This window comes from Molothrus ater, chromosome 16 (assembly GCF_012460135.2).
Source record: "Molothrus ater isolate BHLD 08-10-18 breed brown headed cowbird chromosome 16, BPBGC_Mater_1.1, whole genome shotgun sequence".
Taxonomy (NCBI): Eukaryota; Metazoa; Chordata; class Aves; order Passeriformes; family Icteridae; genus Molothrus; species Molothrus ater.
In genome coordinates, this window is record NC_050493.2 from 13630899 (window position 1) to 13658548 (window position 27650).

The 27650-nt window shown below is 53.5% G+C and overlaps 2 protein-coding genes across 2 annotated transcripts in view; both read left to right on the forward strand.

The window, feature by feature from the left end:
* The first annotated feature begins 349 nt into the window (after nucleotides 1–349).
* On the forward strand, nucleotides 350–6132 carry MRPL28 (mitochondrial ribosomal protein L28). The gene is made up of 5 exons (XM_036392774.2): nucleotides 350–676; nucleotides 761–913; nucleotides 3491–3625; nucleotides 4841–4927; nucleotides 5733–6132. The coding sequence occupies exons 1-5, from the start codon at nucleotides 389–391 to the stop codon at nucleotides 5814–5816; spliced, it is 747 nt and encodes a 248-aa protein (XP_036248667.1). The 5' UTR covers nucleotides 350–388; the 3' UTR covers nucleotides 5817–6132.
* Nucleotides 6133–22103: 15971 nt separating this feature from the next.
* The window catches only part of AXIN1 (axin 1), a 78096-nt gene continuing 72549 nt past the window's right edge, over nucleotides 22104–27650 (forward strand). The window contains exon 1 of the mRNA XM_054516597.1: nucleotides 22104–22129. The gene's annotated coding sequence lies outside the window, so the exon portion shown is untranslated. The remainder of the gene's footprint in view (nucleotides 22130–27650) is intronic.

Genomic DNA, 27650 nt, shown 5'->3' on the forward strand with positions numbered 1-27650 from the left:
TCATCCAGGGCAGCCCCTGACTCTGCACAGACCCCCCAGCAACCCCACCCTGCGCCTGAGCATTGTCCAAGCTCTCCTGGAGCTCTGGCAGCCTCGGGGCTGTGCCCATTCCCTGGGGAGCCTGGGCAGTGCCAGCACCTTTCCCAAAATCCAGCCTGGCGCGGCTCCAGCCGTGCCCCCGAGTCCATTGGGGTGGAATTCCAGCGGTTCCGTCCCTGTTCGAGCCCCACCGGGGCCGCCCCGGGACTGCCCTCAGCGCTGGCCGGGACGAAACGCGGGCGCGGCGCGGCCCCTCCCGGCCACCGTCGCGCTCCGTCTGTCCCAGCCAACGGAAGCGGAAGCGGCGGCGGGGCCGGGGACGCAGGCCCGGGGGCGCGGGGCCGGGGCGATGCCGCTGCACCGCTTCCCGCCGCGGCTCTGGGCCGCCATGCGGATGCGGGAGGGCATCTGCGCCCGCCTGCCGCAGCACTACCTGGCCTCGCTGCAGGACGACACGCCGCCCACCCCGGTGCACTGGGAGCCGCACGGCCTGCGCTACCGGCGGAACCCGCGCACCGGGCAGCGCGAGCGCGTGCAGGACGTGCCCGTGCCCGTGTACTTCCCGCCCGCCGCCAACGAGGGGCTCTGGGGCGGCGAGGGATGGGTGCGCGGCTTCCGCTACGCGCGCAACGACAAGGTGAGCGCTGCGCCCTTCGCCGGGCCGGGCCGGTGTCACCGGGGCCTCCCCCGGGGCAGCCCCTGACGGCCGGGCCGTGCCCAGCTCTCCACCAGGCTGCCCAAGACGTGGAAGCCGCAGCTGTTCAAGCGTCAGTTCTACAGCGAGATCCTGGACGCCACGCTGACCATCACCGTCACCATGCGCACGCTCGACCTCATCGACGCCGCCTTCGGCTTCGACTTCTACATCCTCAAGGTACCGATTTCTATATCTTCCCGGGCTGTGCCCACAGTGCCCTCAGCCTCGGCTGGCAGGCACGGAGTCCTGGAATTGGGCACAGACAATCACAGGTTGGAACAGACCCCCAGGGATCATCCAGAGCAGCCCCCGGCTCTGCACAGACCCCCCAACACTCCCACCCTGTGCCTGGGCATTGTCCAAGCTCTCCTGGAGCTCTGGCAGCCTCGGGGCTGTGCCCATTCCCTGGGGAGCCTGGGCAGTGCCAGCACCCTCTGGGGATGAACCTTTCCCAAAATCCAGCCTGACCTGCCCTGGCCCAGCTCCAGCCATTCCCTGTCCCTGTCCCAGAGATCAGAGCTGCCCTGGGGAGGAGCTGCAGCCCCCCTGAGCTCTGCCCTCAGTGTCCTCCTCTCCTCCAGGCTGAACAACTGCTGCTGTTAATGCTCTAGCACAGTTCTAATGCTCCCAGCCTTTAATTCTCTCTTGACTGCAGCCCTTGATACAAAAACTCAGAGCTGTGATCAAATTGTCCGAACAAATCCAACAGATCTTTCCCCACGTGTGTCCTGGGAGCCTGTGCTGGCTGTGGGTGAGCTGGCAGTGCTGGCAGTGTGCTGGGCACTGCTGTGCCCCCTGGCTGGTCCCTAACCCTGTGGGAGCCCAGGGCACAGGGTGTTGGGGTTCCTGTTGCCAATTCCCCGACTTCTGGGACTCTGGCTGGGCCCTCCCAGGGGGCTCCCCTGTTTGGGAGACCCTCTTGGAGTGGTTTTGTGTCAGGAAAGAGAGATGCACTGGATCTTTCTGGTCTTCAGGTTCTTGTTTATTATTATCTTATCTAGAGTTATCTTATCTATCTTATCCAGAGTTTTGCATGCTGTCCACACCAGGCTCAGCACACTGGAAAAGCACCACAAAAATGGCCAACAATCTCCTGTTACAAGGTCTTTTAAAGCTAAGCTATCCAATTAAGAACTGACATTGAGGTTATTTTCCCTTTTAACCCAATAACTGATCCCAAAGAGCCCCCAGTGCAGACTTTTCCATCCAATTACAAAATGCCACCCAAACCCATGAAGAAGAAGGAAGAAGGATGAAGAAGAAACCCAGGATGACACCCTGTGCCCTCCATCTTGCTTCCATCCACAACATACTAAAAAATCCCAAAACCTCAATTTCCCACCTAAGTGATACACCTACACTACTCTCTACAATCTACTTCACACTTTAGTGGATTCTGGTCTATTCTGGAGTCTAGGAAACTTTCTCCCTGAATGAGGGTCAAAGTCAGTGCTCCCCTGGGGGTCAGGGCACCCCAGAGCAGACAGGGAAATATTCCCTGTGCCCTGAGTTTCCACAACAGGGAATATTTTTCTGTCTGCTCTGAGGGGCTCTGACCCCCAGAGAAACACTTTAACCTTTGTCCATGGAGAGGGCTTGCAAGACTTTGAGATAGAGTGGAGTCTGCCAAAGTGTGAAAGAGATAATAGACAGTAGTATAGTTTGTCACTGGGTGAGAAATTTAGCTTTTGAGATTTTTAGTATAGATGTAGACCAAAGCAAAATGGAAGATCTTGAGCATTGTCTCTGTCTTCTTCTTCTTTATCTACTCAATTTTCCACAGTGTTAGTAGCAGAAAAATAATTAGGTGAGTGTGAAAAACGCCAATCACTTGTTTTTAAAATTTTAAAAGTTTAATAGTAATAAAATGGTTATAAAAATAATAATATAATTAGAGTAATAAAAATGTGGACAATTTGGATTAGGACAATATGAGACAATAAAAACAAAGAGTTACAGACGTCCAGGTACCTTTTCCTGGGCAGAAAAGAAGCAAAAGAAGCCTGAAAAAGGGTGCACGTTAACAGGGGATTAACCCTTAAAAACAACAGCCTGTTGCATATTCATACACCTCATCCATGATGCATAAATTCCATTCAAATACAGGATTCTGTCTGGTCAGTGTCAGCTTCTTCCTCTGAATCCTGACTGTATCTTCAGGGCTGAGCAAGGCAGGAAGAAGTTCATTTCTTCTGATAAGAGGGCAATAAATTCTCTTTCTCTGAAAGATTCAGGTGTCCTGTGGCTGCTATCTCACTGCAAATCCTTTCTTTAAAAAAGTATCTTACATAGCATAGTCTCTATTTTAACATTGTTATAACCTAAAACTATATTTAACACTACTTAAGAAAATTAATACAGCCTAACTTTCTAACAGAACACATATAATATTCATTTTAATATTTGCAAAAAGCCAATCATGAAATCCACATTTTTCACAGCAAGGAAAGCCACAATGCAAAAGTTACATAAACAGGCAAGAGATGAGTTGTTAGTAGAAAAGTAAAAATGAAGTGCCTTTTAAGAGTTAATTAGATGAAACAACTTTAAAAGACCTTGAAGCTGTACATCTTATAACCACTTTGCAGTGCTTTCCCTGTGTGCTGAATCTGGTACAGACAGTGTGCCAAAGCTTTAGATAAGATTATAAAAAACAACAAGCTGAAGACCAACAAAGTCCTGTGTACCATCAAACTGTTACAAGAGGGTTTCCCCCCAGGCAGAGGGGCAAACACCTGTGTAACACCTTTGCAGACTCCCAGAGCTGACATGTGCTCCAAGCTGGGCATGGACCTGAAGAGGACGATGCTGCTGCGCCTGGCCCGGCGGGACCCCGCGCTGCACCCGCACGACCCAGCCCGCAGAGAGGCCATCTATGACAAGTACAAGGTGGGCTCAGCTCCTGGGCGTGCATTCCTCTCGTGCTTCTGGCCAAGAGACAGGGGGAAATGTCAAAAAAAAATTTCTAAAAACTAAATTTTTAAAAAATTCTCCAAGCCTAAGAAAAATCTCACATAATATACATCTATATATAAACCTTAAGAGAAGTGTGGTGGTGTGAGGTCCCCACGACCAGCTGAGAGATGAGAATTTGACTCCATGTCCTCAGAAGGCTGATATATTATTATATCATATCATATCATATATCATATTATATCATATCATATCATATATCATATATATTATGCTATACTAAAACTATACTAGAGAAAGGATGCATCAGAAGATTTAACAAGAATGAATAAAAAAAACCCGTGACTGACTCCTCAGAGTCTGACACAGCTGGCTGTGATTGGTCATTAATTAAAAACAATTTACGTGTTTGGATAAACAATCTCCAGACCCACATTCCAGAGCAGCAAAAACATGGAGAAGCTGAGGCTTCTCATCTTCCCAGGAGAAGAAATCCTGGTGAAGGGATTTTTCAGAAAATATCACAGTGACAAGATAAGAGACATGAGCTTAAAAATACCATAGAATAAGAAACATTGTTAAGAGAAATAGAACTAAAAACAAGTTTCAAAAGATAGCCTTACAAATAAAAATATACTAAATTTCTAAATACTTTAGAAAAATATAACTATGAAAAATACATTATAAGACCCACAAAGAGTAATTTTAAATAATTAGCTTTAAAGCATTTACAATATAATGTAACAAAAACCGATAAACAAAAAACCACTCAATAATTATGATATTTATAATAATAGTATTTATAATCATATTGTTTATAATATATAATATATTATATAATATACAATACCACCTAAACCTGTGAAGAAGAAGGACTATCTTCTGTTCTAAAACTTCTATCTGGTTTTATATATATTACTATAATCTAAAACTTTAAACTCTTAAGTTCTGTACTATGTGATATTATGCACTTCTTTTTAAAATACACACTTATAATTTTGGTTCTGTCATTAAATTTTGGAAGTTCTCTCCATGGCCTCAGGTCAAATGCAGTATTCTCTTGGGGTCAGTGCCTGTGAGCACAGAAAGTCTGAAATTCTCAGTAACCAGGGTTCCAACACTGGGCACAGAGAGGATTTGGATCTTGGTCACCTGCAGAGACTGTGCTACCTTCTCCTCCTTTTATCACAGGAATTTGTGATCCCAGAGGAAGAAGCTGAATGGGTTGGCTTGAGTTTGGAAGAAGCCATAGAAAAACAGAGGCTCCTGGAAAAAAAGGTGATTTCCTGAGGCAGTGCTCAGCACTGAGGTGTTGTGGCTGCACATGCAGCTTCTCCATAGGCTACAGGACACACTGATGGCAGGCAGTGTGAGGAGGGAAGGGAAAAGAGAGGGAAGGGAAGGGAAGGGAAGGGAAGGGAAGGGAAGGGAAGGGAAGGGAAGGGAAGGGAAGGGAAGGGAAGGGAAGGGAAGGGAAGGGAAGGGAAGGGAAGGGAAGGGAAGGGAAGGGAAGGGAAGGGAAGAGAGAGAGAGAGAGAGAGAAAGAAAGAAAGAAAAAGAGAGTGAAAGAAAGAGTGAAAGAGAAAGAGAGTGAAAGAAAGAGTGAAAGAAAGAGAGAGAGTGAAAGAGAGAGAGTGAAAGAAAGAGAGAGAGTGAAAGAGAGAGAGTGAAAGAAAGAGAGAGAGTGAAAGAAAGAGAGAGTGAAAGAAAGAGAGAGTGAAAGAGAGAGGGTGAAAGAAAGAGAGAGAGTGAAAGAAAGAGAGAGGGAGGGAGGGAGGGAGGGAGGGAGGAAGGAAGGAAGGAAGGAAGGAAGGAAGGAAGGAAGGAAGGAAGGAAGGAAGGAAGGAAGGAAGGAAGGAAGGAAGGAAGGAAGGAAGGAAGGAAGGAAGGAAGGAAGGAAGGAAGGAAGGAAGGAAGGAAGGAAGGAAGGAAGGAAGGAAGGAAGGAAGGAAGGCTGGCTGAGCAGCAGCTGTGGCACAGCAGGTTGCTTTGTTCAGCCCCTGAATAAAACCCTGTCACATCTTCCCCTTGCTGCTGCTCAGGTTCACTCCTTTCACATGATTTATTCTCTGCTTTGTTGCAGGACCCTGTTCCCCTCTTCAAGGTGTATGCTGAGGAGCTTGTCAGCCAGCTGAGAGAGCAGCAGCAGGCAGTACAGAAGCAGTAGAAGGAAGAAACCTTGGCAGCAAAACCCCTGCTGCAGAGAAAGCAGTGGGGTTCAGGGGCTCTGCTGCCTGAACCAGGCTGCTGGGGAAGGGGCCATGTGAAAACCACATTGCTGAAGTGCCATGAGAGCCTAAATTCACTGAGGACCTGCTCCTGTGGGCTGAGGAAAGAGTTTCTGTGCTGTGGCTCTGAGAGTCCTTGTCAGACTGACTCAGCTTGGATCTTGTGCCTGTACCAGCAGTTGGCTGCTGTTGAGAGCTGATCTGTGATACAAAATACACATTTTGGTATCAGTAGCAGTAAACTTCTCTCTGATACTTGTTTTATCAGTGTGTTGTAGCAGGGGATGTGAGACACAATGTAACTTAGATCAATCCCCAGCTTCATCCACCTGAGGTGGTTGTGCCCCAAAAGTGTGACCCCAAACCCCTCAGCTGAACTCCCCAGCACAGCTTATTAACCCCTGGGTTACAGCCCTGTTTCTATTGTAAGTTGGTGACTTTTAAATCTTATTTTGTAAAGTTGTGGCTGAAGTGGGTGTTGAAGTTTTTGCTGCTGTCTGGCAACAAGGGACTGCAAAGTACTTGCCATAATTACAGGCTGATGAGCAGCACTGGGAGTCCCTGGTGTTGTCTGGAAGCTTTGTGGTGGTGCAGTGAGTTTCTGGGTGGATCAAAATCGGCCTCTGCCCTTTTCCCCTCAGCTCTGAGGTGAGGGGCAAGCACAGAGCCTGCAGGCTGAACCTTGTGTGGCTCATCTCTGTGGAAGAGGCTTTGCCCTCCCCCTCTCTGGCACATCAGGGCAAGTGCACTGCCTTGGTTTGTGATAAGGACTGCTAAGAGAGAAACTGGCCTTGTAGAGCAGAGTGTGGCTCTGCCCTCTGTGCTGGAATGGAGCAGGACCCCAGAGGAGAGATTAGCAGTGCCTGCAAGGTTTGGGGATGGTGCAGAAGCAGCCTCTGGGTGAGCACAGAGCCTTGGCAGGGCAGTGCTGGGGCTTGGCTGAGGGAGGTGCTGGACTTGAATGGGATCTGAACAACAACATTTCATGAAAACCAGACTTCTTTGCTGCTCTTCAGGACAAAGAAGGGGCTGGAGTCCCCATAAGGGTATTTGAGCCTGCAGAGGAGCCTGGCACAGGCTGGTAGAGCTGGCTGGGGCTGCCAGGCAGGGCTGTGCTGTTCTTGCAGGGGCACAGGGGGAGCAGGCTGGGTGGCAGAAGCTGGGATGTTTCCAGCCTGCCTGTATGTTCCATCCCCAGCAAGTCCAGGTTCTCAAGAGCAAACTGGCACAGAAGGTCATATTTGCCTAATTAATGACAGTGCAGCTAGGCCAGCACAATGACATTTGGTTATCTTCTCTCTCTGCTGCAACTGAGCTGAGTGGGAAGCTGCTGCCCAGCTCCTCGGGGACCCTGACACTCTGCCCTCGTTAGAGATAATTAGCTGGGACAAGCTCCTTGTGTGACAGCTCTGCTCATCATTAGGGCCAGCTCAGCTCATGCATTTTAATGCAGCTCCCAGCAAAGCTCCAGCCATGCCTCTGTCCTGGCCCTGCTCTGGAACATGCCCAGCCCCTGAGCTCCTGGGCACTGAGGAGCTGCTGGAAGTGGCTGAGGGGACAATGAGCAGCTGCTGCTCTGTCCCAGGGGTGGGAGGTTCTGGTTCTGTGGAGCTGAGGCTCTGCCTCTGTGTCCTCCATGGCTGGACCCTGACTGAGCTCCAGAGCTGCTCATGGGACATCTGCAGGATCTGCTGCCTCAGGAGGGCTCCGTGGGTGACAAGGGGCAGCAGGAGCTTTTGGGGAGAGCTCCTGTCCTGCTGGGGGTGAGGGTTCTCAGGGGGGCACTGCATGAGCACAGCATGTTGCCAGACAGCAACAAAGACTTCAACTACATTTTTACAAAATAAGATGTAGAGGTCAGCAACTTAGAACACAAACAGGGCTGTACCCCCGGGGTTAGTGAGCTGTGCTGGGGAGCTCAGCCCCACCTGCTGAGGGGTTTGGGGTCACACTTTTGGGGCACAACCATCTGGGGTGATGAAGGCTCTGCTTGGTGGGTGACATGGGGTACCAGGAGCTTTTGGGGAGAGCTCCTGTCCTGCTGGGGATGAGGGTTCTAAGGGGGGCACTGCATGAGCACAGCTGGAGCTGCAGGAGGTTCTCTGGGGGGATCTATTTGGGATATGGTGAATCCTGATTTTCTGCCATCCTGCCTTTGTTGAGAAACCTTCCCCTTGCTCCTTTCCTTCCACCCATGTTGGATGTGGCCCAGAGATGTACTCTCATGGATTACTGTGCTGCCTTGAGGGAAGCTGCAGTCTGGGGACCAGGGGTGCTGCAGCCTCAGGGGAAGCACAGCTGGAGCACACAGGGCTGCTGGGCACAGCAGCAGATGTCTCAAGGTGGGGAGGCAACTCCTGTGCAGCATTTGGGGCAGTTTGGGCTACAAACCCCACAGCCAGGTGGCCTTGAGGAGGTAGAGGAACAGCTCAGGGCTCTGTGTTATTAGTTCTGTCCTGATTTTGCAGCTGGAGAGTTTGGAGCTGCTTGAGGGATGGTTTTCCCTGTTTGGGTGGGCTCAGATAATGTTTCCCCTGCTGCCCTGACAGGGGGGGTCAGAGGAGCTGGTAGTTTGCCATGTTCCTAGGAAGCCACAGATGCCACAAACCCAGGGTGCAATAGGGTGCTGTCAGCTTGAAGTTGAAAATCCACCCCTGGACAGGGGAAGGGCCTGGCTGCCCAGCCCTGCTCAGACCCCAGCACTGCCTCAGCCTTCTGCAAAGGTCACCAGGCTCTGCTGCTGGCCCAGAGCCAGACCCAGGCAGGTGGAACATGGGGAGGATCCAACACCAGGCTGGCAAGGATGTGACAGCCCCCAACAAACTGCCTGAGAGCCCTGCCAGGGTCACCTTGGATCTGGCAGAGTTAGACCAGGCTGGAATAGCAGTGCTTGGAGAGGGGAATGGTGAAAAATGATCTCATCAAGACAGCAGTGAAAGGATGATGGATGAGAGGCTGGGAGAGGCACGTGTGCTGTGTCAGCCACCAGCACTGGGAAGTGGGACATCAGTCCAGGACTGAGGGATTCCTGTTTCATTCATTCCTCAGGTATCAAAAACATGCCACTCTCTTTAATAGTCCCAGCAAGCCACAAATATGAAAGTGACCCTTGGAATATGAAATTTGGGCCCATGTTTCAGTTGTGAAGGAGCAATCACCCCCAAACCCAACACTGCAAAGTCATAAAGCAGAGAAAAAGGTTAATTGGGAAAAAAACATTCAAGCAGGAGAGGCCTTGGGTGGGATGACTGGGCTAATCCTGCTCTTTGGGACTTGGTGGTTCTGAATTCTGGTGTTTGCTGGTATCTTGAAGCAATGTTTGGATTTTGCCTGTCTCACTTGTTATTCCCAGCAAGTCACAGTCACTGATCAAAAAAACCAGCTTGAGATTAAGCTCTGCTTCTCAACAAACATTTTCTTACCTGTTTACCTTCATGAATTAAACAGATTTTCCTTGTAAGTTCCCAACAAGCCCCTTTGTATTCAAACAAAAGGGATATCTGGGGAGCAATAGCACAAGCAGTATGTCCTTTCCTGTGGTCTCAGAGGTGAGCTGCCTTTCCCTCCTGGCTTGGAGGCTCTTGGTTTGGAATCACTGTTGCAAAGGGGTGTGAATCAGCCCAAACTTGGTGTCAGCACAGCTCAAAATGGAGCCTGAAATAATCCCCCATCCTATGGCATTAATCAAAGAGACATGAGATTTAGAAACTCACTTGGACAATTCCAGCAAACCCTTTCAAGTATCACTGCAGTGTTTGTTTTCAGATCCACAGGACTCAATTCTTTCCAGACAGCTGGTCTGGGATGCTCAGGCTGTTGGAGGTGGAAGTATGGGCTGTGCTTACCCCCCACAGCTTTGCTCTCTCCCTGGAATTTGCTCTGGGGATCAGGAAATGGCAGCAAATATCCTGGTGGATATTTACCACATGAGTGACAAACCATTCTGGATTTTGGGGATCAAGATGGAGCTGGGCTCATTGCAGGGGGAAGAACAGGAGCCCATGGGTAGTGAGAAACACTGGCTGGATTTGAGAAAAAACTTCCACAGGAGGGTGGTGCAGTCTGGGACAGGCTCTGGAGAGGTGGAGGTTTTCAGGACAGGGTGAGGCCCTGGAGCCCTGCTTGGAGCAGGAGCCTGGGCTGAGACCTCCAGAGGTCCTCCCAAGCTCACTGTTCTGTGCTGCAGCTCCTCCCTGCAAAGCAGCCAGAGAGGAGAGGATGAGTCTGAGGAAGAGCAGCTCCCAGGTGCTGGCTGGAGGGAAGGGAGTCCAGTAGCTCTGCTCCCTCCCTCCTCTGGGGCATGGACAGTCACCCTCCTGCCTGAGCTCCTCCTGCTGCCACGTGCTGTGCTCTGTCTTCTCCCATCCTCCCAAGGAATTGCTGGTGTGCCAAAGCATCACCTCCAGGAGAGGTGGCTGCAGGCAGGGATGGCAGCACGGAGTCACTGGCCACGTGCTGGATCACCTGGAGCCCAGGGAAGTGGAGCAGCCACCAACCTGGCTCTGTGTGAGCATCCCTGGGGCTGGGAGCCTCAGGTGCTGCTGCCTGTGGCCAGCAGAAGGTCCTGGTGGCTCTCCAGGAGTGACCACTGGCTTTTCCAGCCCTGCTGGTTCCTGACACGCTGTTTGTCCTGCCCAGCTGCCCCAGCCCTGCAGGGGACGAGGCATGGCCAGTGTGTCAGGGCACGGTGGTGGCCTGGTGGTGGCAGGGCTCTGGGGGGACTCTCCCTGGGGTGACACCAGCCTGCAGCCAGGCAGGGTCTGATTGAGCCTGAGCAGAGGGAGGGACAGGAACACTGGGGCTTAGTTGTTACAGTAAGGAGTCATGAGAAAGAAAAAGAAAAAACAAGAAAAAAAAAAAAAAAAAAGAAAAACAACAAGCCGAAAAACATTTCCATATGCAAATGAATTGCCAAAAGCTCCTGCAGCTGTGGGCTGAGCTGGACTGGGCACACTGCACATGGGAGAGATGGGCACACAGAACAGGGGCAGTTCCCTCCATTCCCCTCTCCTGGCACACTCCAGGGGCTCAGGCTGGGCTCCTTGGCTGCAGGAGGAAGAGCTGAGGGGGGTGGCCATGGCAGTTCCAGGCTGGCCACAGAGGCCTTTGCCTGGCTGGACTCTGCTGCTCTGAGCATCCCTTGCACACATTTCCAGGCAGCCATTGCCATGGTAACATGGAAATGGTGCTGGCTCAGGCCAGCCAGAGCACTCAAACACAGAAAATGGCATTTCTGAGGTGGGCTCTGCTCACAGGGCCTCTGGGTACCCAGGGATGTGGCTGCTCTGAGCAGGTCCTTGTGCCCTGGTGGCCCCAGGGATGTGTCCCCCAAGAAGCAGAGGTGGAATGAGGTGGAGGAAGCAAACAGGATGGGACATGTTAGGGAAAAGGGAGCAGGGGGAAGGGGATTTCTCTGCCAGTGCTCCAGGCATGGATGGGGCCAGGATTGTTGTGCTTCAGCCAGGTATTTATTCCCATGGAGACTGCTCACACATTCCAAGGCATTTTAATTTCCTTGACAGCCCTTTAAATTCCTTGACAGCCCCCTCCTGCATGTGTTGTGAGACCCAGGTGGACTTTCCCAGGTGAGTCTCACCTGCCCACTGGATGTGAGGTGACTCTGCCCCCACAGCCCATAACTGTCTATGGCTGCTCATTTTATTCCTTACGGTGCTGTCCCTTGACTTTGGAGGCTGCTGGAGGACCTGAGCTTGTTAAATCATTCCCCCTAAAAGTCATGTATGGATTTGGAAGGTTTCAAGGGGTGGAAAGTCTTTACTCCTAGCTTTAAGCTGCCTTGCTCCACCTCTGGGAATGGAACCTTGTCATGCTCTGCTCCCTGTGCAGAATTTTGCCATCCATGGGATTTTCTCCTCTTTCTCACACTTTATCCTCTCAGTCTATTGAGCTTCAAGTCTTGCTGCAAGGCTTTTCCTCCAGAAGTCATTAGCTGTGGCTCTTTCTTTTCACAGCAGTTCTCTACCACTGTTTTAAAGTGTGGAACCTGTGTGCCAGCACCAAAAATGGAGGGAAATCTCCTTGGATGCAGGGGATGTGCAGAGTGAAATCACCTTGGTCCTGGGATGTGCAGAGTTGAAAGTACTGTGAAAATCACTCATACCCAGACCCACTTGTCCTGCTGAGCTCCCTTCTCTTCTTTGAATGCTGTGTCACCTTTTATTGGGTTGTTTTTTTTCCTGTCTTCTGCATGATATGCTGAAGAACAAGGTGAATTAAGGCCTTTGTAAGGCTCTGGGAAAGATACTTAGTTGGAGTGTAGGAGCATCGGGGGGTAGGATGGTGGGGATGGACGGAGACAGAGATCTCTGCAGCCAGGTCGTGGAACTTGGGGTTCATTGCAAAGGGCCTGGGGGCAGGGCCCTGCTGGGAGCTGCCAGGCACAGCTCAGAGCAGGACTAAGAGAGGAGAGAGGGGGAGAGAGGATGAGAGGGTGAGAGAGTGAGAGGGTAGGAGCGTAAGGAGTAAAAAAGGTAAGAGAGTAAAAGGGTAAGAGCATGAGGTTCCCATTCCAATACAATAAATCTTCTTCTGTGTTGAATATTCTGATTCTCACTAACCAGTCTAGTACAATATACAAATCTTATTGCATTTACATACAGCCTATTACATTACCACACTGTATTACATTTTAAACCCTAAAAAACTCCTCTTTGGGCCCCCTCTACCAAGCTGGCAGGGTCTGCTCTGACCCTAGAGCTGTCTGCAAGCAGAGGGTGTTGTTCCATCAAAAGGGGATCACCTTCAGCTGGCCATGCCATTGTTTTCCAGTTGTTCAGTAATTAAGGTATCTCAAAGCTTGCTTTCATTTCAATCTTGCTTATAGTTTCTATATTCTCAAAATCTTTTGCCAGACAATCATATTTATAAGGCTTTCCTGTTTCACCTTCCCCAACAGGAGGGGCTTGTGGAGCCCCTCAGCAGTGGGGGCTCCAGGCAGCGGCTCCTGTGTGGGGGGAGCAGCAGGTCCTGGGGGCAGGAGGGGCTGGAAGGTGAGGGCACCCTGGCAAGGCAGCTGGCAGTGGCTGCGTGCGGCTGAAGCCGTGATGGCCGTGGCCAAACCCGCGGGCTCGGAGCTGCGAGCCGGGAGTTGCCATGGGAACGGGAGCGGCCGGAGGATGCTCGGAGGATGCTCGGAGGGCAGCGCGGGCTCTGCGCCACGGCCCGAGCGCCGCTGGGAGCTGCCCCTGCTGGGGACCTGCAGCTACCCGGGAGTCCCAACTCGTGCTCAGGGCACAGGGAGCGATCCCCACCCAGATAAACCCCGGAGCACTTCAGAGAGACGCTGCCTTTAATAGACAGAGAAAGCGCAAGCAGGAGAGCAGCCCCAGGCAGGACCGGGAACAGACCCCGAGCTGTGCCGAGTCCCATCCCCGAGTCCCAAACCTGCCCCCCGTGCCCAGCAGAGCTCGGAGCAGCCATCCCTGCCCCAGAGCACGGCTGGGGCTGGGACACCGTCCTTGCTGTGGCCCCACTCGCTGCCCTGGGGGATGCAGTGCTCGGCTGGAATGTTTGAGCTGAGCCTTCCCGGCCACCCTGAGCCGGCTGCTGATGAGCGTGGGCGGGGAGAGCCCACCCTTGGTACCTCCCTTTGCTTGCCCTGGCCCCAGGTGGGCTCTTTGCCCAGCACTGGGACCAGCACTGTCAGCAGCAGCTGCTCCAGGCACCAGCCAGCCCCTTCTCCTCCACTTCTCTGGAAGCCTTTGGTGACCACATTGTCACCAGCCCTCTGCACACCCATGGGAGCTTTACTGTGGGCATCATTCACTGCTGCTGCTCCTCCAGGAGACAGGCTTCCCTTTACAATCACCCCAGTTTCCCAGATGGAGGGTATTTACTCTGGTGCCCACAAACCCCATTTCCAGGAGTGTTTCTGCCAACTCACTGGTACTGCTGTCGGGGTCAGTGACCTGCCCTTTCCAGGCTCTCCCTGTGATGTGTGAAAAAGAAATTTATTATCACATGTGGCAGGCTCCAGACAACTCTTTCTGCAGTGGGTAGGTAGGATCTGTCTGAGGATCAGCTGTTCTCCCCCAGTTCCTTCAGAAGCCCTGACACACCTGCAGCTCCACAGCTCCTTTCTGCTCTCTTCTCAGCTGGGTTCGTTGACATCTGTGGTCACCTTTGTCTCCTCTCTGCTCCCCAGGGTGGGAATGCCCAGTTCTCCCAACAAAATAATGAGCTTGGGCAGAGTCTCCTCGTGCTCCTCCTGCAGCTGCCCTGAAGGATTCCACTCTCTGGATTGCTTTGAGGAGGAAAAGGGAAGATGACCTCGGCTTCCTTTCCCTCAAGTCCACGCTTTCATCTCTTGCCTTGTTGTCCATTTTTTCCAAATCTCTTCAGTCTTTAGGTTCTCCCTAAGACCCCTTTTTCCCCCACTTTCCTGGAACTGCTGTTTGGTGCCAGTAATGACCCACAGAAGCACATTGCAGGTCTCATGCTGGTGTTCCAGCCAGCAGGGCTGGGCTGAGCTGTTTGTTGCTCTCTGGCTGCCACATCCATCCCTGGACCATGAGGGTGGAGCCAGGACCACATTCCTGCCTGCAGGACCTGCTCAGCCATGAGCATGAGCCCATGCCCACATCACAGGACTGCTGTCCAGCCCTGTGCTCTGTCCATCATGGTCAACACCCTCCAGAGGAGTGGGAGGCTCTGGGCCTCGCAGACCTGGCTCGGAGCAGCTCAGCAGGAAGGCAGGAAGCATCCAGGGATGAGCATGGCCAAAGGTAGCACCACCTCATTCCAGCCAGCACCACAAGGCCAGGAAAAGGGATGGCTGATCCAGGCAGTGCCAGTTCCCTGTCAGAAAACACCAGTGCTATGAGCAGGAATCACGATGGCAGCAGTGGGGAAGGGGGGAAGAGGTCATGGAGGACATCTTGGCCCCATCCTGGCTCTTGGGATGAACCAGTGTGTAATCCCCATGGAAACAGAAGAAACGGCTGATAGGGCATCGTGTGTCTGCAGCCAGCGAGCTCCTTGAGGAGGAGGATGATGAGGGTTGATGGTGATGAGCCGTGATGGTGCAGGAAAGCCTTGGCACTGAGGCATTGTGCAGCAGGAGCGATGGGAAAGGCTGGCCAAGGGAGGCACCACTTCCTGCAACAGCCTTCAAAGAGTTTCCCTAAGTGTTGCTGCTCTTCAGGGCTTCCTCCTCCAAGGGGAAAAAAAAAAAAGAAGGGAAAAAAGGAGATGAGGAAGAGCAATCTCTGGGTGCGGGATGAAAGCGGCCTGTCTTGACTATTTACCCAGCAATTATAAGTAAATCGGTGGTGCCTAACGGGGCCGGTTGCCATAGTGACGATGGGATGGAAGGACCAGCATTTGGTCCTGGCTGCAGCCAATCAGGCTGGGAAGCCCAAGCTGCAATATAAAGTAAAGATTCCCATCTTCCAGCCACGCACTTGCCAAGAAAGGGAAATAGGTTCAAGAGTCTGGGGAAAAAAAGTGCTGCGGCCAGCGGCAGGCAGGCAGGGCGGCTGCTCCCGTCATGGCGGACTGCGAACGCCCGGGCAGGTGAGAATCCAACTCTCCCCATCTCCCGCTCATTGTTCTCCCGCGCCGCGCTCCCCGCGCCGCCCCACCCCACCCACGCCGCCGCCCCGACCCCCTCGCCCCGGCACCCACAATGGAAGCCCCCTTCGGGTGGGAGACAAAGACAGGCGGGTGGAGAAAGGCTCCACCATTCTCCCCAAATTGCCATCGTAGGCCTTTCAAATCAAATTTCGCAAAGCAGCTTCATCAAAGGCCCCCGGCTGAGAGGCACGAGCCCCCATATTCCTGCCCCCCCGGCAGGTCTGGGGTGGTGCGGTGATCCCATACAAAGTCGGCACCGCTCCAGAAGTGTCTTTGCAAAAAAAAAAAAAAAAAAAAGAAAAAAGGAGGGAAAAAAAAGGGGGGGGATATGGAGATAAAAACGCAAGCGAGAAAGAACGGCGCCTAAATTGCTCATCGTCTCCCCATCTCATTACTGGCGACTTCTGAGGACGGATATTTCCAAAGGCTGCAATGAAAGACTTGTGAATGGAGCCCCCCCGGATGAGATCAAAGCCCAAGGCTGGGACGCCAGGGTGTGCCGGAGGAGGGGGCGAGGGCCAGCGGCGCTGCAGGATGCTGGGGGGAGCCTTCCTCCCCTGCTGCCGCTGCCCTCCATGTTTCCCGGTGTCGCTGCCGCTGCTGCCTGACCCATCTTGCAATGGAGACCAGGGACAGTGGCCAGATCCCAACAGCTGGAACCGAGACGAGCAAACTCCATTGGCTCACAGTTCGACAACTCTCCCAAAATTCATGGTTAATAAAGGAGCTTATTCCGCCCGGGACCTCTCCAGACACCTCGAATTGCAGATGAGCGGGTGGCTTCCCCACCGCTGGAGCCCACTCCTTGGGTCTCATCTCTCCTCACACCGCAGCATCGCCAGCCTGGTGAGCCACCAGCAGAAGGGCCGAGGACAAAGGCAGGAGGACAGAAGTTGTGCCACTTTCTCTTCTTGCTGCCTCCCTTCAAACGCGGGCTGCTTTCTTCTGCTCAGAGATAAATTTGGCTGCGGGCGGCGTTCCCACCACCGGCACCACCGGCAGCCCCATCAGCGGCACCGAGAGCAAACTCACAGATGGTAAAATAAGAGAGTCGTGTAGGGTTCAAAGAGACCTTCAATGTCAATTGTTATATTATTAGGTAAACTCCAAGAAGAAAATCTTTTAATCCACTGTGGCTAATCCAGTCCACTTTTGTTGGCCAGGACATATTCAGCATCAACAAAAGGCTCTGGCCGACGGACACCGGCATACATAATGTATTGATAACTGCGGGAGCCGGCTCGGCGGCAGAAAGAGCCACTGCTTGGGCCAGCAGCAGGGGCCAGCAGGAGGATTTGCCCGACTTTCATCAGTTTTGTTTTCATTTCAAAGAACGCGGCTGATATTTGCACTGCGCTGCTTACCAGGGGAGCACAAAGAGGGCAGGGATGTTCCCAGCTCCGGCCAGCCCTGAAACCTCACCCGGATCCTGCCAGGACCTCAGTGGGACCCTCTCCCCTCAGTGCCTCCCCAGGGCAGTGGTGGCACAGAGGGCTGCAAGGCCAGGTTGGTTCCGGGCCTGGTTTTGGGGTGGTGGTTCCCGTGGGGAGTTGGCAGCTGGGATGGCTCCCCTTAAATTAGCCATGGCCTGGGATTTACACTGGGATGGTGCTGTTGCCCTGGGATGGGGCAATCACCTTCCTCTAAGGACATGGGATACAACTGATGTGGGAATAGAAGTGTCCATGCCGTGAAGAGCCGGCGCCGTGGGGAGGAGAAGTGGAGATCACACCTGGACTCGCCTTGTCTTCCCAACACAACACAGCAGAGACCAGAGCCAAGGAACCTGGAAAGGAAACAAAACCAGCAGCAGCAAAGGGCAGGTGGGACACGAGTGGGGACCACAGCCTGGCTGATGGGGGTGTTGGGGCAGGAGAAGGTGGGAGCTGGTGGGAATGAGCTGAGAGGGGTTGAGGTGGCAGCTGTGGGTGCTGCAGGTAAGCAGGGCACCCTGGCCACCCACCCCTCCCGGCACTGGGTATGGCCTGTGCTGAGCAATGGGCTCCCCTGGGGCAGCTCTGGGTGAGGGTCCACACCTGGCCCACGGCAGGGCAGGAGGGCCCACAGTGGTTGAAAACAGCTCTGAACTACATGGCTGGACAGGCATTGACAGGGCTTGCCCAGGGTTTTGTCCTCATGACAAGGGACAGCAGAGGAGTCCCTCTCCAGAGGGTGGGGGGCTCACTGCACCCCCAGATGCTCTCTGAGGTGGGCACAGGCATTCATCCATTGGGACAGTGCTTACAAGGCACTGACAGGCACAAGTGACCCAGGCAGGAAACAGCCTCACAGGGATTTGGTTGTTGTTGGGTCAAGCTGTTCTGCTCTTACTGCACTCACAGACACTGGGAATCCTCCAGAACTCCTCCAGCAGGGTTAAATGCCAGAAGCTCCTGCAGGGAATGGATGCACAAGCAGTGATTAAGCTGAGAAAGCAGTGAGTCACCAGCCCTGGACAGACCATCCTGAGATCCACCAAGGCATCCAAGAGACAGGAGTCAGGGATGTGGGTGCCACCCTGAAGCAGAAGCTCTTTGGAAGGCTGAAGAGCAGTGGGGGCTCACTGAGCCTCGCTGCCCAGCCCAGACAGCTGCTCTGATCATCACCAAGGCATTCCCAAAACTCCCAACTGCTCCACATGGTCCATCCAGAGGTCTGCCCAGCACAGAAGCTGCCAGGCCACATTGACACATGAGGAGCACAAATCACCTGGGAGACAGAGGACAAGAATTCAGGCTGAATCATTCATTTCCATCAGGCAGAATTTTCATGGCAGGGGTCTCTGGGCAGCTGTTGAATGCAAGACTAAGATAAATGGGCTGAGCTAAGATATTCAGCTTTGGAGACCTGAAAATACCTCTCTGTTGTGAAGAGGGAGACATGGACCTCCTGGGCACACACCTCTGCTGCATGTCCCACTGCAGGCCAAAGCTCAGGTGGGCTGGGATAACTTCTGGCATTGACTGGTGTCTGGTGGGACATTGCCCACAAGGTGGTCACCCAAGACCATGAGCACTCACCTCACAGCCCTGGAGAGTCACAGAAGTGTGGGAAGAGGAACCAAAGTCCTCTGTGACACATGTTCTCCATGACATGGCCTTGGCACACTAGGGAAGATGCTGCCAACAGGAAAAGTCTAAGTCCAAGGTCTGGAGATTCTGCAAGGTCTACAAGTCCAAGATTTGGAGTTGTACATCTGCTTCCAGATGTGTTTTCTCCTGTTTTGAGCCTCTGTAACTGTAAAGAATCAGGATGAAATACAATACAATCCAAAGGTTGGATTTGCTCACATTTGCCAGCTATGGGTTGTCTGGAGGCTGGTCACTGTGCCAGCCAGCATGTGTCCATGGAAGGACTTCTGACAGGAGGTGCACTGGTAAGAGAATGCCCAGCAGGACAATCAAAGTGGGAATCTGTTCTCTGGGAGAGCACCAGGAGAGCCCTGAGGTGAGATGGCCAAGGCAGCAGGGGTCTGGCTGCTGTGAGCTCCTGCTGTGGGGAAGAGGAGCTGCCCAGGCTGAGGGACACGAGGGGTGGGAGATGGTTGGACATGAGGTGCTTGGACACGACCTGGTTGGACACCAGGTGGTGTCTTCAGCCCTGCAGAGCAAGGGAGTGGCAGGAGCCTCCATGTCCTGATGGGGACAGGGGACAAAGGGCTGGGAAGCAGCTTCTGTGGAAGACAGCCCAAGGCTTGGCTTCTGGAGGAGATGGGGCACTCAGAGAGGCCTGGCCTGATGCTCACATCTCCAAGGAGCAGTTCTGGTAATCTCTTCCCCAGGAAAGTGGGATGCTCATGATCACAATTCCACAACTCCCTCAGCTCCCAGGCATTCTGTCCTGGAGAGGACTTGGCTCTGCTGTGGTTCACCTGCCTGGCACAGGAAGGGGAGATTTTAGGAGAGAGGCAGCCAGGCAGAGTTGCCAAGTCATGAGCATGGGTGACAGGCCCAGAAATGCTGGCAGAAGGGGACAGGGAATCCCATGGCTGACATCCAGTGCCTGTTTGCCTTGGCTGTGGAGCAAGTCCTGGATCCCTCCAAATACAGAGATGCCCCACTTCTCTGAGCTTCCTCCCACAGTAAATGATTTTGTGAGCAATTTCTCCAGTTTTCTGTCAGGATAAGACTAACACTTTTCATATCTGTTCACCTCATGCTGGAAAGCCTCAAGAGGAGTCAATGCCAAGCCCTGGGCTGGGCTTGTGTTAGGGCAGTTAAAGCAGCAGAAGAGTTTGGAGACTCTCCCCTGAGTGTGTGGACAAATGTCACCCCCAGCTCATCAGCCAGGACTGTTCCCTGCAGGAGGAAGCAGGTCAGCCCCAGGCACTGCTGGGCTGTGTCCAGCATTTTGGCTGGTCAGGACCTCAGCTGGTGTCCATCAGTGCTGAGCCTTTCCTGTTCCACCCACTCCCACCATGGAGGAGGAACGCCCCAGGGAAACCTCCAATGACCCTTGGGCAGGTCACTGGGGGTGGAGGGGCTCCAGGACCTGCTGGTGCTGAGCCCTGGCCACCTTCATTGGGTGCTGGTGACACACCAGGGGTCCCAGCTCAGCCATGAGGGGTGGCCCTTGCTGCAGAGGTGGCACAGGATGGTTGCTCCAAGGAAGGGCCACCTCAGAGGGAAGATAGCCAAGGAGAGCAGCCCCACCTGCAGCTGGGGATTTTCAAGGTGCTGCTGGCAAGCAGGAGGTTGGGAAAGGGGTGCTGGAGGCTGGAGTCTCTGTGGAGTGGTAGAGGGAGATCCCAGAGGCTCTGTGGCTATCCTACCAGCGAGCTGAAGGAGCAGAGCCTCCCAGAAGTTCCTGCCAGGACTGGGGGTCCCCCAGCTGGGGCTGGCCAGTCCCCCTGGCCTGGAATACGCATGGTCCTGCAGCACACACAGCGTGTTGTGCCACAGAAGGGCTCTGGCTGGCAGACTGTGACCTCCTGCCAGCACAGCTGTCCTGCCTGGCACAAACAGCCACCAGGAGCCCACGACTGGCAATTAGCTGCCAGTTGCAATTAGATTCTGGCTGCTGGGCTGCCTGGGCACCCAGAGCCAGCACTTCTCCAGGGTATGGGATCACTCAGAGGAGCGTTTGGGGCATCCACTGACCTGTCTGAGGAGCTCGAGGCTGAGAAAATCATTCTGCAGGAGAATTAAGGGGTGGAGATGCTGTGGGGCTTCCCTCAGCAGTGCCCAATGTGATCACAGGGTCCCTTTGCCCAGGGCTGGACCCTGCTGGGGTTTGGACCTCAGCAAACCAGCCACAACCTCAGGCTGCTGTTGTCACTTCATGGGCTCAGAGCTCTCCTGGTGAAGGACAACGGTGAGTTGGGACCTAAACCGTACCTCAGGCACCGTGCAGAGGTAAAATTCTTTCTGGAGCTTGCCCTGGATGCATGAGCGTTTCTGAGATGTCCTCACAAGCCTCCCTGCACCCAGCAAAGCCGACCATAAAGCCGTGGGCCACTAGGTGGACTCACAACAAACCAGAATTGCGGGACAGAGCAATTCCCTGACCGTCTGCCTCAAAGCCGGGGAAAGCCTCGTCAAAGCAGAGGCACCGTCAGCGACAGTCATCCCAGGAGAGAACACAGAAACAGCGGCGTGTCCAACTGGCCACTGCCTGGCCGCCAGAGGTGGAAAATTAGCCAAAACATAGACACCAGGCCTTCCTTGTCTCAAAAATTTTGCCATCTCTAAGGGAGAGGTGACCCTCCAGGAGGAGTGAGCCAGGACCGTGGGGACCAGCTCTCCAAGCTGCTCTGCTGGTGGAGATCATGTCCAAAGGGTCACACTGGAAATCCTGGGGCTGCAGGACACACATCAAGGCGCCACCAAGCACTGAGGCGCTCTTGCCAGCCAAGCTGGTGACCACAGTTAAGCCAGAAGATCTTGCCCAGCATTACAAATCAGGTCTGTGAGAGTGGAGCAGGCAATATTTCTGCACTGACCAGCCTTCCCTCACCTTCCAGCAGCCCAGGTCACAGTCACTGATGGCTGACTAAAGGAAATCCATCTTTCCCAACAGAATTAAGCAGGTTGAATTATCACAGGCTGCTCTGGGATAACCCTGCTGCAGGAACCAGCTGTTTCCATGGAGCTGCTCCTCGTGTTCTTCCCATCCCATCCCATCCCATCCCATCCCATCCCATCCCATCCCATCCCATCCTACTGTGGGGACACTGGAGCGATGGTCTGGGCAGGTGGGTGGGCCCTGGCTCTGCAGTGGGGCTCTGGAACAGGGACAGGGTTGTTCCCTGCCACTGCTGCTCCCTCCTGCCTCAGCTCTGTGAGCTGGGACCATTCCAGCAGGGATAACCACTCCAGAGGCCCCATGCTCCAGACAGAGCACACCCTGCTCCAAACATCTCCCTCTGACAGAGAGGCAAGATGTGAAGTGTGTCCCTCAGACCATGGGAACAGGTTCCACTCCCTGTGAGTGGGGAGCACAGGGTGTCCCTGCCTGGCCCAGCTCCCCTAGAAACATCTCCTGGGCAGGGTGGTCCCAGCAGGGACGAGCTGACATCTCTTCTTTCTGCAGAGCGACATTTCTGGGATGTGTGTGGATGGCATCCCAGCCCTGGCACCCCAAGAGGAGCAGCGAGCCTGGTGGTCTGGAGCATGGAGAGGCAGCAGTGCAGGGCACAGGCCCGGGCTGGGCCCCAAAGGTGGGTGCAGGAAGGTGTGTGGGGTGTCCCTGGGGGTGCTCACCTTCACTGGCTGGGGATGAAGAGTGCTGGGCACTGGTGGTGCTGGCTGAGCTCCTGTGCCATTGCTTCTGGCAGAGAAGTTTGATCAAAACCAGGGGAGCTGTAGGGTCTGGGATGTGGCAGGGATCTGTCAGGGTCATGGATGTGGCAGAGTCTCAGATCTAGCAGGGGTCTGTGAGGGTCTCTGTGCTCTGCCAGATAGGGGAACCTTTCCCCAAAAGCAGCACACTGAGGAGGGTTGGGGGACACACCAAGGGCCTGGCACCCTTATCAGTTCATACACTTCTATGCCACAGCCCTGAGCTGGGATGGGAGCCCAGAGCTTATCTAGGGTGGGACAGGAGTGAGAAGAGAAGCCCATGTGAACAAACTGGGCTTTGCCCAGCCAGGGCAGAGGAACATGAGCTGATATGGTCACTGGCTGTTCCTGGGGTGCAAACCAAGCAGAGGAGAGTGGCCATGAGCTGCTGTGACTCTCCTTAGGCTGGCTGGAATGGAGGAGAAGGAGTATGGGGAAAGCTGTGACCAAAACTCCAGTCCTGAGCCCAAGCATGAGGCTAGAGGTCGCTGACAGTCAGAAAGGAGCTGGGGTGGGCTGAGGGCTGGTGGCAGGAGGGTCACAGAAGTGTGGGAAGATAAATAAAAGTCCATGTCAAGCTCTCTGTGAGGAGGGTGCTGGGTGAGCAGCGCATCAGAGCAGCCTCTCAAGGCATGGTATGAGCTTGTCTGTAATCTTTTTTTGGGGGAAACATCAGGTTTGGAGTCTCTATAATCAGCAGGAAGGACAAAGCAGAGCTGGGGGAAAGAGGCTGATGCCAGGGAAGCACAAAGAGGAACACCTGGAGATGAAGGCAGAGCAAACCCCTGGGAGAACAGGCCAGGGTGCTGGGACACTGCAGGGGCTCAGGATTATGTACTGGGTCTTCCATCTGCCATTTGGGCATCTGCACCACCATGGGCAAACATTGGCAGCTGCAAAACCCAGTTCAGACTGCTGCCTTAGCTGGTCCAGGCCCTTCTCCCCCTACATTCCTGGAAGAAGGTCACCCTGGCCACAGTTTTTGTTATTTTTATGTGAGCAGTAAAGGTTTTGTCCCATTCACCTGCTCCAGGCCTGTACCCCAGCATAAACAGGGGATTTGCAAGCAAGCACCCATGTGGGAACAGGAGTGAACAGGGAAACTGGGATGATTTTTCTGGAGGGGAAGGATCTGAATGCCCAGAGCAGCCAAGCCCTACAACCTTCCCACTGCCTGGAACAGGCTCCACCATGGGCTTTATGAAAGAGCAGGATCTGAGTGAAAAGGCACAAACTTGGTGTCCAAACAGTGCTTCATCCTTTTTACCCAGTATTAGAAGAAATGTATTTGCCTCCTTGAGCTGGGGAATCCAAAGAAGGAGGCATACCCAGGCTGCCTGTGGGACCTGCACCCACAGCTCCATGGATGCTTTGGCAGGCTGGCATGGCCAGGGTGAGCAGATATCTTTATGCCCTGCAAGAAGGAATGCTGTGGTGGTTGAAATCAGCATAACTCACTTCCACTCTTGCCCCCAGCCCTGGCACAGCTGTTTGTGGGCATCCTCACCGCCCACAATGAGATCTGCTCCATCCATCCCTCCCAGTGAGGCAGGCACTCTCATCCAGCCCCATCCATGGCCACTTCTCTGCTTTGTTCTCCTCCCAGCCTACCCTGTGGCTCTGCTTGCTTGTCCCTCAGTGGCAGTGCTACTGAGCTCTTGGTGCCTCATCCCATCCAGGCTCTTTGGGATACTTTGGGTTCCAATACTTTTATCTAGAATGCTAATACATTTTCTTCCTCCTATTCTGTAAGCATCATCTTGCCAGTGGTCCAAGAGAGAGCTGTCAGCCACCTCTTGCACCCCAGGATATTATTTTCTTGGCATCATTTTTTTTCTTTAAATCGTTAAATTTTTAAATCATTATTTTCATTATTGGTCATGTAGTCAAAGCCTGGGTCCTGCCTCAGCACTGAGGGTGCTGCAGGCCCGAGGTGGGAAGCAGCACATGTGCTTTGCCTCTGTCAGTGATCAACGTAAGACCTCATATTTCAGAGTATTTCTATTTATCCCCTAGTTCCAAAAAGCTTTTAGAATAAAACCACCGAATTTCGGCATGGCTGATGACCTTGCAGGAGCCTTTTAAATGGCAGCCAAAGGTTGAACAGCACCATCTAGTGCACTCCCTCCCGAATCCGCCAGCGCCACAGGGACGCCGGCTACACCCACGCACATCCCTGCGCTGGAAGGGAGCGCTGCAGGCTGGCAGCCCACCAGGCATCACCCCCCGGCACCGGTCAGACCCACCTCGCCCTGGAGGAGCCAGTGAGCCGCTACAAAGAGGAGAATTCATTTGGGAGGACTCTAGTCCGTGCTGAAGCTGATCCAAGCGGTTTCAGGCTCTGCAGATGGGATGTTGGAGAGCTTGTGGGTCCCAAGCTACCTTGGCAGGAGGGGAGGCTGCTACAGAGCACATCCCTTTGCAAGGAGGCTCTGGAATTGCACCAGTGCTGCCTGCATGCAGCATAGACTCTTCAGACCAAAGGCTCAGAGCAGTTCCTTTTCTCCAGTGTTTGCTGTTTGTTTCTTCCAGGCAGAAAGGAAGGTGTGCATTGGGAGCTGGAAGTGCCCAGCACCCCAGGCTCACATGGGGCCAGCCTCAGTGGCAGGGTGACACCAGGGGTGCACAAAACACCACTGCCATCTCAGTGGTGGCAGTTTTGGTGTAAAGGTGATATTTGGGGTGAAAGGCAGAGAGAGCTTCATGGTCAGCTGATGAAGAGGCAAAAACAACCAGGTTTGGCTAATTGGCCTCGAAGACCTTGCAGTCTGATTCCTCCAGCACACAGCCAGGAATGCTCAGTGTGGTTTATCACCTGTTTGATGCCCTCAGATAAATCTGGAAATTATTTTGGCCCCTGGTAGAGTGCAGGGTTAAGCCTCCTCATCATGAGCCACCTGAGGGGTAAAAGGCACGGAAGGGGCTCCAGAGGGAGCCCATGGCCCTCTCAGCCCCAGGCATCCCTGCTAGAGGACCAGAAAATAATGATGCACCATGAGGGCTTGGCATCAACCTGTGGAATTTGCTTCTTGTGACCTAGGAAGGGGCAGCTGCCTGGCTGCCTTTGCTGGAGCAGGGCAGAGGTGGCTCTGCTTTCCCTGGGAGCGTGCACAGAGTAATCCTGCACTGCTGGAAGGGACATCCAGTTGCTCTGGAGGTCCCCTGCCTCTCTGTGTGCCTTGGGGGTGGGATGGGGGCTGATCCTCACTCTGGGCTGTGTCCCCTGAGCTGGGGGAATGTGCCAGGAGCTGGTGGGAGCAAGATGAGCCTCCAGCACTTCTCCCACCTCCCCATGTCCAGCCCAACCCGAGGAGCAATAAGGAAGGTCAGGGAAGGATGGCAGCATGAGGGAGGGCATCTCAAGCCCCAGCACTTCAACCACCTGCATCCTGCTGCACCCAAGCTCATTGCCCACCACCTCAGGCTCTCCCTTGCCACGGAGAAATCTTGCTCTGGTTTCTCAAATGAACTCAGTTCAAGCCATGAATCTTGCTGGGCCTTCCCCTGAGAGGTGAAAAGCTCTCTAACAGCTGATCATCTCTCATCCATGAACTGGCTGAACTGGAGACACATCTGGGGCTCCTTTAAACTTGCTGGGGAGGCTGCGGGCCTCAGCTACTCCCCTGCAAAGCACTGTTAACTCTCCTCCACCTTCTCTCGATTCTCGATTTCTCAGCATCCTTTCCACAACACAGATGCTGGAACCCTCCTGCTGTGGCACCCAGTCCTGTCCCAGCTGGACATCCCCCCTGCTGCTCCCACATTATCCCTCCTGCCTCCTAAACTCCCCCCATCCTTGCCAGATCCCGGGTTTCCAGCAGAAGGGCCCTGTGTTCAGTGGACAGACCCTTTCACAGCTGCTCGCATTCAAGCACGTTTTATTTGCCAGGGACTCAGCTTGTGAAGTTTTCTACAGCTGTCTTGACCTCGTCCATGTCTCCTGCCCCTCTCATTTCCCTCGCCCCGGCGTTTTTCTCAGCAGGGCTTTTTAATCTATTTCTAGACCATTGATGGAAATACTGAATAGCACTGGGCTTCCCATCCAAGCCTGGACACCCACTGAGCGCGCTCCCATTCTGCAGGGATTCCCCATTGATGGCTGTCGGTTTGCCAGCTCCCAGCCCCTTTAAGGTGTCCCTCTTGATGTTGTATTGTGCTAATTTTTAATCAGAATAGTATATGGATTAAGTCACATGCCTGAACAGAGCCCAGGTCTATTATTTCTGTGCCATAACCTTTATCAGCCAAACTTGTAATCTCTTCAAAGGATGACATCACAGTTTGACAAGAGCTATTTTCTGGAAACTAGGCTGATTGCATTAATTATATTCCCATCCTTTAATTCTTTACCAGCTGAATCCCACATCAGCTTTTCTATTTTTACGCCTGAGATCAGCATTGCACTGTTATGTGTAAATCAGCTGCGAGCATCGTTCACATGAGAGAGTGCAAGGAGCCACATCATCCTGCCAGGCTCTATGCTGGGGTGGGATGGGGAGTGGCACTGCCCAGAGTGAATATTTGGGAGCTTCACAAAGCTGGAAAAAAATGTTACATTTCCAAAAGTGTTCCCTAAATGCATTGAGGCAGGCAACTGTGGCAGCGTGATCACATAAGAAAGCAGAAACAGTCCCTGTTGGAAATTATTCTGAGTTATTTCTGATTTTCAGAGGATTGTCTATTGGCTTGTTTGCATGTTCAGTTTTTAGGATGGTATCTAGGGTCTGCCTGCCTTGGAGTCTATCACTGCTTTCCAGGGAAGACACTCACTTTTGCACTTCCCTGTCATGCTACTCTCATTTGATCTCTGCATCTGGCAATTCACTTCTTCTCCCTTCAGTGTCCCCAGTACTGCAACCTCAGAGCTGGTGCACCCTGCTGCACACAACCAAACACGCCCGATTTGGGGAGTCTCCACGTGGTGTGACCCTTTCCAGTCCATGCAGTGCCACCTCTTGGCCAGCCCCTGATTTCTCCCCGCGGCAGTTGCTTGGCTCAGAGAAGCAGGACACACATTGCAGGACACACATTGCAGATTTCAAACCAGCTCCAGTTGTTGTTGGAGGCAAGAGCGCCTGCTGGACCGGTGCCCCTACAGCCCCAGGCCATGGTGCGAGGTCCAAACTGCACAAAGCTCAGGTGTGTCATGGTGTTCGACACGGACAGAGCCGTGGAGGCTGGTGGTGTTTGAGGGTTGATGCCCTTTCTGGGCAGAGCCCTTCGACGAGACCCCGGAGGTCTCCGAGATTTCTCTGGGGCCGTCTCTGCCCGGGATGCTCACGGGCTCCCCTCATCCAGGGCCGGACGAAGTCCCGGAGGTGCCTGCCCAGCCGGGGTTCTGCGGGAAGCCGAGCCCGAAGCCTCGGCCATGTGCCGGAGCTGTCCGGGGATCTCAGCCCG